At 42.6% G+C, this 10,000-nt stretch overlaps 1 protein-coding gene across 1 annotated transcript in view; it reads right to left on the reverse strand.

Annotated features, from left to right (window-relative positions):
* Positions 1–10,000, reverse strand: part of LOC143280385 (receptor-type tyrosine-protein phosphatase T-like) — a 230,871-nt gene that overhangs the window by 205,497 nt on the left and 15,374 nt on the right. The window contains exons 5-6 of the mRNA XM_076585020.1: positions 8,829–9,028; positions 4,121–4,211 (exon numbers count right to left, since the gene is read on the reverse strand). Coding sequence (XP_076441135.1) covers positions 4,121–4,211; positions 8,829–9,028 — 291 coding nt within the window. The remainder of the gene's footprint in view (positions 1–4,120; positions 4,212–8,828; positions 9,029–10,000) is intronic.

Raw genomic sequence — 10,000 nt, forward strand, 5'->3', positions numbered from 1 at the left:
TGAATGTCTACTTCAGATATTCAGTCTTTGATACTACTCCCTTCTTATACCCGGTTCCCCCCCCCTCCCCTCCAACTCATCATTCACCCCCCCCCCCCCCCCCCACACACACACACCTCCCTCTTCTCTACTTCCTTTTAACTCACTCAGTACGGCCAGTCCTCTCTTCTCCTCTACACAGACCCCTCGGATGTCCAGTGGGTGTCTGAATGACCCAACCTTTAGCTTCCGTCGTCAGAACTGTTGTATTCTTTGTCAACATTCACCTCTTCAGTATAAGAGCGTTCCGCTTGCAATATTTTGATGATGGTAATTGGGATGAAACGCTGTTAACGTCGTCTCTTTCGCCGTTCGTATGGAGAGAGTTAAACGATGGCGACGTTCAAATGTGAAAATGAATACTGTAACGACCACATTTCTACAATCACAGTTATGTGCGATGGGACATTAAACCAAAATTCCTCCTCCTACTCCTAACATCCAGGATCTGCAGCCCTTAAAAAAACTTAAAAAAAAAATTCTTCGATGTGGTAGTAGAAGAGGGAGACGGTCAAATCAGAGATCAGAAAACGAAACACGAGGATAGAAAGAAAGAAAGAAAGAAAGAAAGAAAAACAATACAAAGATATCAAAAAAAAGAAGAAAAAAAAGGAGGAAACGAAAGAAATAGAAAGAATGAAAAAGAAAAGAAAGAAAGATAGAAAGAAAGAAAAAACCAAGAACGACATAAAGAATGACAGAAACACAGAAACTGTCAAAAAGAAAGAGGAAGAATGATATCCTTTTCCGGAAAACGTGCTAGAAAAATGAAAAATGAAAATGAACAACTGAAAAACAACAGGGAATGAGGGGGGCAAAAAAAGAAATGACAGACACAAATGCACAAAGTAGTAAAAAAAAAAAAAAAAAAAAAAAGAAGAAAAAAAACTAAAGAGAAAAAACCCCAGACATCATTCCTAGAGGGCAACGTGCTTTTAAAACTCCTAGATGAACTGAATGAGGGAGGGGAGGGGGTGGCGGGGAGAGGTGGTGGCGAGGAGGGGGGGGGAGGACGGGGGAAGAGAGAGAGAGAGAGAGAGAGAGAGAGAGAGAGAGAGAGAGAGAGAGAAGAGAAGACGATAAAAATGCTACCACCAGAAATAGATGACGCACATTAACTGGAAATTAATGCCACGACGAAGAATAATTCAGCTTTCAGAAGGCTTCGACTTCGCCGCCATGTTAACCCCCCACCCCCCCCCAACAAGCCCTCCCCCCCAGACCCCCCCCCCCCCTTTGAAACACAGACGAACCACCACCACCACCCTCCCCCTACCCTCTAGCAGCAAAGGAGCAAGCGGCACCCGAGTGAGTTAGGGGGAAAGCTGGTAGCGTCGTGTTTCAAACCAGTGCTGATGACCACATAGAGCAAACCAAAATTAATGATCAGGGAGAGTCATGGACACAGGAAATTGAACATTTCCTGCGCGTGGAACCGAACTCGCTAAAGCCCAGAATGTGAGATGGCGAAATATAAAACAAGCTTATTCAAGTGGCTCCGTGCCTCCCTCCGCCTCCCCCCCCCCCCCACACACACACAAAGTAGATAAATAAAAAAAATAAAAATGAAATAAAATACAATACAATAATCACCGTGGATTCATGGCCAGTCATGGTTTTTAATTTTTTTAAAAAAAATTTATATTCTAGTTTTACACACACCTAGGGGTAGGCGTTCAAGACGTATCAACGCGGTGGGTTTATGTATTTATTTATTTTTTTTTTTTATACTTCGTTTCAACAGCAGATGTCTTGTTTTTAACATACATTGATCAGTCAGCACGATCTGATACCTCCTTGAAATTGGAGCTGTAACGTATACGCGTAGTGACAATGATGTTTTTAGTTAAGGTATTTTTCTTTCGAATACGGGCAGGCGAAGACGCTGATAACGATAAAGGTGTTGATGATGATGATGATGATGATGATGACGACGACTATGGCCTTGGCAATACTGATGATGCTAATGACAATGATGCTGCTGATAACAGCGATGGTAATGATGATGATATTTTTCACTTCTGCTTCCAGTTCTGATGAAAAAAAAAATGATGATGATGATGATGATGATGATGGTGATGATGATGATGATAGCAATGATGCTATGCTGCTGGTAACAACTATGGTAATGATGGCGATCTTCCACTTATGCTTCCAGTTCTGATGATAATATTGATGAATTTAATGACTATGTTGCTGCTGATAACACTTAACAGGGATGGCGATGATGACGAACTTCCACTTATGCTTCCAGTTCTGATGATAATAATACTAATGAATGTCTACGTTGCTGCTGTTAACTGTGATGATGATGATGATGATGATGATGATGATGATGATGATGATCTTCCACTTATGCTTTCCAGTTCTGATGATAATAATACTGATGAATTTGGTGGTTACGTTGCTGCTGTTAACGGTGATGATGATGATGATGTTCCACTTATGCTTTCCAGTTCTGATGATAATAATACTGATGAATTTGGTGGTTACGTTGCTGCTGTTAACAGTGATGATGATGATGATGATGATGATGATGATGACGATAATGACGGTGATCGTACTTACGCAACAGATGGTGTGACGTGGTGTGACAGACATGATCCCCTTTCTATGCTTCTCGAGGATCACCGGGCATTCAATGTGGTGGTCCTTCTGCTATGCCTTTTTTTTCTTTTTTTTTCTTCATTCATTTATTTGTTTATCTATTTATTTATTACAGTCGCACAGGTCAGGCTGCGCAGTTGTTTTTTTTTTTTTTTCCTAATTTCCTTAGACTGTGGCTCTTGTGTTTTTTGGTCCGCCTCCTTCTTCTTGTATCCCTCCCTCCCCCCCCCCCCCCTAACTACCCCCTACCCCCCTCCCCACACCCCCCTCTCTCCACGTTCACCCGAGGGTTCCACTATGAAGGGCGCGTTGTCTGCCTGGTGACACTAGCTGGAAGCGTCTGTGTGTGTGTGTGTGTGTGTGTGTGTGTGTGTGTGTGTGTGCAGCGTGTGTGTGTGTGTGTGTGTGTGTGTGTGTGTGCAGCGTGTGTGTGTGTGTGTGTGTGTGTGTGTGTGTGTGTGTGTGTGATGTGTGTGTGTGTGTGCAGTGTGTGTGTGTGTGTGCAGTGTGTGTGATGTGTGTGCGTGTGTCGTGTGTGTGATGTGTGTGTGTGTGTGTGTGTGTGTGTGTGTGTGTGCAGTGTGTGCGTGCAGTGTGTGTGTGTGTGTGTGTGTGTGTGTGTGTGTGTGTCGTGTGTGTGTGTCGTGTGTGTGTGCAGTGTGTGTGTGTGTGTGTGTGTGTGTGTGTGTGTGCGCGCGCGTGAGTCCGACCCATCACTGTTGTCTGTTCCTGACAGACAGTGTTGTTGTTATCGTAGTTATTTGTTGTTGTCGTTGTTTTTCGCCGGTTTTCACTTCCTGATAGATAGCGATTGTTGTTGTGTTTTTGTTGTTGGCCAGTTTGCTGTTCTTTCTAGCTAGACAGCGGTGTTATTGATGTTGCTGCTGCTGTTGTTGTTGTTGGCTAATTTTCTTTCCCTTGATAGACAGCAGTGTTGTTATTGTTGTTGTTGTTGTGTTTTTGTCGGTTTTTCTTTTTGTTCTTGTTGTTTTTGTTGTTGTTGTTGTGTGTCTATGATCAGGAACTCACGACTGTCTCTCCCCACTGGTTTGCATGTTTTGTTTTTTTGTGTTTTTTTTTGAAAATTCACATGAATCCAGTGTTCTTTGGTGGTTTCTGCTATACAATAGACGCCAGTGTCATAGTGCTTCACACACACACACACACACACACACACACACACACACACACACACTCACACCAATGATACCAGCGACCAACATTCTTCTCGTAAAAATAAAGACACACATGGGAAAAGAAACAAACAAACAAAAAACAAAAACAAAAAAAAAAAAAAAAAAAAAGGAAGAAAAAAGAAAAAAAAAAGAACGAAAGAAATAACGAACGAATGAACGAAAGAAAGAAAGAAAGAAAGAAAGACAGACAGAATGAAAGACAGACAGACAGACAGAATTCCACAACTTTACAAAACATAATAATATCCAACGCACACAAAAGCTACTAAATAACTCACCAAACACTTCAGAGTAGCTGACCATCTGGGCAGTACCGGCCGTCGCCTGCACCACGCATCTGTATTGTTCTCCGCTGTGCACGTAGCTCACCTGTGTTGTGCACGCACACACACACACACACACACACACACACACACACACACACACACACGATATAAAATCTCTTGACAAAAATTTAAAAAAGGTAATCGAACAAGTAATTACTTATGAAAACAGGGATGAAAACGAAACATGAGTGGGCATGAACAAATGAAAAAAATCGTGCTTATTCAAAACATAAGCGATTATAATAAAAACAAACAAACAAACAAACAAGAAACTATCTAAAAGAAAACATAGCCATTGGTGTGGTGCCAGTGACGTTGTCAATGTTGTTAGCACAAAAAAAAAAAAAAAAAAATCAAGAAAGTGAAGGGTATAAATGAATGAAGTAAGTGACTAATTTGCTCCGTGTGTGTGTGTGTGTGTGTGTGTGTGTGTGTCCCCCCCCCCCCCCCCATCATTTGCTCCCCGCCATCCATCCCGGGTTCGTCTGTGCGCAGTCCCAGTGCCGGCAGTCCACAGGGAACTATCACTGTAAAGGTTGTCAAGAGACCACACACAAGAGGAGACCCTGCACTGCTGCTGAATCACTTCGGTGGTGTTCAGTAGTGCCTGTTCTGATTTAACGTACTTAGGACACCACCTACTATGCCCCCTTCAAATGACAATAACAGCTTTAGGCCCAACACTCAGCTCATGTCACAGATTGACGTAAGTTTATAGTTGTGCCAACAGCAAAGTAAGAGCTGTATGATCTAAAGCGAGAGCTGTATGAAATGGGAAGTCATTTACAGCTTAGTCTTTTTGTGAAGGATTGTGACTCTCAAACTAGGAGGCAAAATTGCACTGGCTCTTAGTGCTGCTGCAGCCTTGGGAGCTAGTTGGCCTTTGGGAACCATCCCGATGCCGACTGTCCTAAAACCTTCTTGGCCGAGAGAGTGGGGAAGACATTCTCCACTATAGTCAAATTCTAGCCTAGGTAGTCGGGACAGCAGTTACCTCCTGTCTTGTTCTGATGGTCATAGTCGCACACGACTGACTATCATACAATGCGTTGTATTGTATGTCTTGTATTGCGCTGCGGTGTATGGTATTGTGCTGTGTTCTGTTGTTTTGTGCTGTATAGTGTTGCGGGGTGTTGTGTTGTAATGTATGTAATGTGTTGTATTGTCTTGTCTTGTCTTGTTTAGTTGTATTGTACTGCATTGTATTGTAATGTATTGCATTGGATTGCATTGATATTGTAACGCACTGTGTTGTATTGTAAAACTCTTTTTGTCACAACAGATTTGTCTGTGTGAAATTCGGGCTGCTGTCCCGAGGGAAGAGTGCGTCGCTGTACAATGATAGCCCCGCTCCAACCCACACCCCCTCCCCCTTTAAAAACATCTTCTTTTTTTTATCTGACTGCAAATATATTCGTTTTCCTATCTTGTGAAGTTTCTTGTCATAATTTACACAGCGTAGGTGAAGGCCATGAATACAATTTTTGCTTTTTGTATGTCAGTCTATCTCAGTGTTTGTCTATCAGGTCCTGTGTGTGTGTTCAATGCGAAAGCACACGGCTGCGGACAGTATTCGCTCTGTCTGTTTATTTGTCGGTCTGTCTGTCTGTTTGCCTGTCTGTCCGCGCGCGCGCGCGCGCGCGTGTGTGTGTGTGTGTGTGCCTGTATTGGACCACCATGCTCGCCCAAGTTCCCTGACTGATCAAGCAGAAATTAACGTGGGGGCGTTGACCATTACCGATGTCGGTACTGTTTCCATCCGCTTTTGGTGTGTGGTGGATCCATCGTTCATTTAACTCTCTCCATACGAACGGCGAAAGAGACGACGTTAACAGCGTTTCACCCCAATTACCATCATCAAAATATTGCAAGCGGAAGGCTCTTATACTGAAGAGGTGAATGTCGACAAAGAATACCACAGTTCTGACGACGGAAGCTAAAGGTTGGGTCATTCAGACACCCACTGGACATCCGAGGGGTTTGTGTAGAGGAGAAGAGAGGACTGGCCGTACTGAGTTAAAGGAACTGCATCCGACTGAACATTTGAATCTGGTGAGCCGTCTCGATGGTAATTTTTGGGAAAGGGAACTGGGAAAGAGATCACTGGTTATGTCCACGGCAGCACTTTTTTCTTGCTCTTTAGTTCCAAGCAGGTGGCATTCCCTTATCTCATGACGAACAAACTAAAGTAACGAAACAGCTTCAGGCTCTGGTAGACTGACGGCGGCAGAACAGAAAAACGACTTGCACAGAGTAAAGCCATGCACAGCGCGCTGTAGAAATGAGATGCTGCTTGATCAGAACAGTAAACAAGGTCAAATGAATTTTTTCTTCGTTTTTTTCTTTTCTTCTTTTTCTTTTTTCTTTTCAATTTTTTTTTTCAAAAGAGCGTGGTAATTGCTTCCAGAATAGGCTGTGGTCCCAGAAAAAAGTAAGAGAGGGTATGATGTAATGCCTAGGTCTTGAGGGCTGCTGTACGTACGTGTTGCTGTGTCTTATTCTTTTCTTTCTTTCTTTTTTTTCATGACTTGTTTTGTTGAATGTTGGTTTTGGGCTGATGAAGGAAGTGGATTATAATTTATAGCTAATAAAATTAGCATTATGATTAATATATCCAAACGAACGAATGACTTATTCCTTTCTGTCTTTATATATTTTGCTTTGTTTCGGTTTCGCGACCAAAATCGCGCACGCGTGTGTGTGTGCGGTTGCATGACTCCTTAGTCGCATAATCAATTAATCATATCCCTTTTCCTCAGTTGTGGCGGGCGACTTGCTTGGGGACAGAAAGTACAGAAACCGAAAGGAGAAGGCAGAACTGGAAAGAAGAGGGGGAGATTGGTTGGTGGGAAAGTTGTTAACCCTTTCGCCGCCAGTCAATTTAGAGTGCAAACTTCCCTTGTGCTATATAAACTCCAGAAAATACGGTGTCAAAGAATAGTGGGGGTTCCCCCCAGTGATGTATAGAAAGTATGGCCTACCCTGCCACCGAACATTAGTGAGCAGTAGGCTCATGGATAACAGACCTGTGATCTGGTCTCCTTTCAGTGACATGGGTCCTCTACCTAGCTGCTGCATAAATGCGAGTTTGGCAGGGAAAGGGTTAATAAGCTTGGAAGATCACAGTAGGGAAGTAGACTACACAAGCTCTTCTCATACTTTTTTTTTTTTTTTTTTTTTTTTTTAAACAGGGACCACAGCCTATTCTGGAAGCAATTACCACGCTCTTTTGAAGAGAAAAAAACCCACCGATTTAAAAAAAAAAAAAAAAAAAAAAAAAAAAAAAAAATTCTGTTGACCTTGTTCACTGTCCTGATCTTCAGAGTTGGAGGTTTATTTGTTGACATTGGTTTTGCCTTCTTTTTTCTCTCTCTCTCTGAAGAGTTCAGTTCTAATTGTTTTTGTATTCTTTCATTTTGCGCAGTCCAGTTTTTTTTCTTAATTTTTTTTTTTTTTAAATAAAGAAGCTCAGAGGGGTTACGTTTTCGTTCTGTGTATTATTGATTTTATAAAGCGCTTTCTTTCATTGCCTTTAGTTTGGAATTATTTCATCTGTTTTCTGTTTAAAGGTGCTCTGGAGATTCGTTAATTTAGCGAATGTTAATTCTTTGCGGTGAGTTGTTTTGTTGTTGTTGTTGTTGTTTTTAATCCTTTGTTAGTTGTCTGTTTGATCGCTCGTTTATGTCCCTTGTCAAGCTAGTTAACTCCTCTGTCCTCTAAGACTAATCAACAATAAGCTGCTGCTTCATCTTTTGTGATTTCCGAATTTACTTGTTGCCAAACGAATTGGCTTTCTTTACCCAGGCCAAATTACGCAAAACAGATTACACAAACTGAGAAGAAAGGGGGCGAAACGATTTTTTTTTTTTTTGAAAGAGGGTAACGGAATTGCCACAATATGCTCACCCTCCCTCCACGCTGTCCCCCCCTAGCCCCCCCCCCCCCCCCCCCCCCCCCCCCCCCCCCCCCATCCAGCTCAATCACTAAAAAAAAAAAAAAAAAAAAAAAAAAAAGGGGGAAATTAACAAGCCACCGTGGCGAAGTGGTAAGCGTTGCGGATTGACGACTGGAATGATACCGAGGGTTCGATTCTCAGCGGAGTGTTGTTTGGGCTTTTTCGGCTCACGGGCCGGCGCTCCTACCCCTGAGTTGAATGTGCTGCTGGGAAGACTGGGACCAGCCAACGACACAGTCGATGTATCATCCACATCGCGGATGCTTTTTTTTTTTTCTTTTTTTTTAATGCTGCATGCAAACGACATGATTGTCACTTCAGTTGTAACATTCAGTGGATTTGCCATTTGATCCAGGCCATAGAGACTAATTATTGAGCCGATGTTCCAGGCCGATTTCACGTCAGCTGATTTTATGGCAATGCACATCATGACTGCAGTTGATAAACGTTAGTTTGATCTGGATCTAAGCCGAAATTCCAAAAGATCCATGCATCAGCTTATGGGCGTGAACTGTTTGAACATTCACTGTCACCGCCGGCTCTCTTATATGGCTGTACACGCTGTATTGCATGACGTCACTCCTCCACTTGCCTTTTTTTCTTTTTTTCATGACGTCACTCCTCCAATTGCCATTTGTACAACCCAACCCAACCCAACACAGCACAGTACACAATACGAGACAGTAATCAATCATCATCAGTCACCTTGAACGTGTTCTTGCGAGTGTAGCCGTAGTTGGAGAGCTCCACGGAGCGCGTTAAGGTGACCTGGCGCCCGTCGGGGACCTGTAGTCGAATCTCCTTGTCTTTGGGCGTGGGGAAGGCGGAAACGGTGCAGTTGAACGTAGCCGGTTGCCCGGGGTTCACTTTCTCGCTGGTGAACTCCACGATGCGAGGCTTGGTCACTGCATGAAGGAAAAAAAACATAGAAAGAAAGAAAGACAGATAGATAGATAGACAGACAAAAAGAACAGAAAAAGACAAGAAAAGAAAGAAGGATGAAGATAGATAGAAGGAAGGAACAAAATGAATAAAATGAAATAAAGTAATGAATAATGCATGTGATGGCGTGTTTTTTGTTTGTTTTTATTTTATTTTTTTATTTTTGGTTTACGATTTTGTTTTTCATTCTATATTTAAGACTTGCGGGTAAAGAGAAAAATTAATAATGCATGTGATGCCCTGGTTGCTTTTTTTTAAGACCTGCCGCCTGCTGAGAAAAATCACACACACGCGCATACACAAAGATGAACGTGAATCGTAAATACACACATGCGCAATCGCGCGGACACGCATATGCAAACACACACACACACACACACACACCTACACACAGACTCTTAAAGTAGTTGTGGATGAACGATAAATTGTGTCTGTCTTTTTTGTCGTGTTTTCCTGCGCGGATGTTCAAAGTTGTGTGTGTGTGTGTGTGTGTGTGTGTGTGTGTGTGTGTGTGTGTGTGTGTGTGTGTGTGTGTGTGTGTGTGTGTGTGTGTGTGTGTGTGTGTGTGTGAGTGTGTGTGTGTGTGTATGTGTGTGTGTGTGTGTGTGTGTGTGTGTGTGTGTGCGTGTGTGTGCGTGTGAGTGTGTGTGTGTGTGTGTGTGTGTGTGTGTGTGTGTGTGAGTGTGTGTGTGTGTGTGTGTGTGTGTGTGTGTGTGCGTGCGTGTGAGAGAGGAGCGGAGAAGTGCTTCCCTGAGCATCAATGCGTGTTAAGTGTTCAGGTCATAAATCTACTCCCCCCTCCAAAAAAAAAACAACAACAAAAAAAACAAAACAAAAACAACAACCAACAACAACAAAAACAAACAAACAAACAAACAAAAAACCCCAAAACAACAAGAACAAAACAACAAAAACAACAACCCACAACACAAAGA

The sequence above is a fragment of the Babylonia areolata genome, chromosome 3, assembly GCF_041734735.1.
Source record: "Babylonia areolata isolate BAREFJ2019XMU chromosome 3, ASM4173473v1, whole genome shotgun sequence".
Lineage (NCBI taxonomy): Eukaryota > Metazoa > Mollusca > Gastropoda > Neogastropoda > Buccinidae > Babylonia > Babylonia areolata.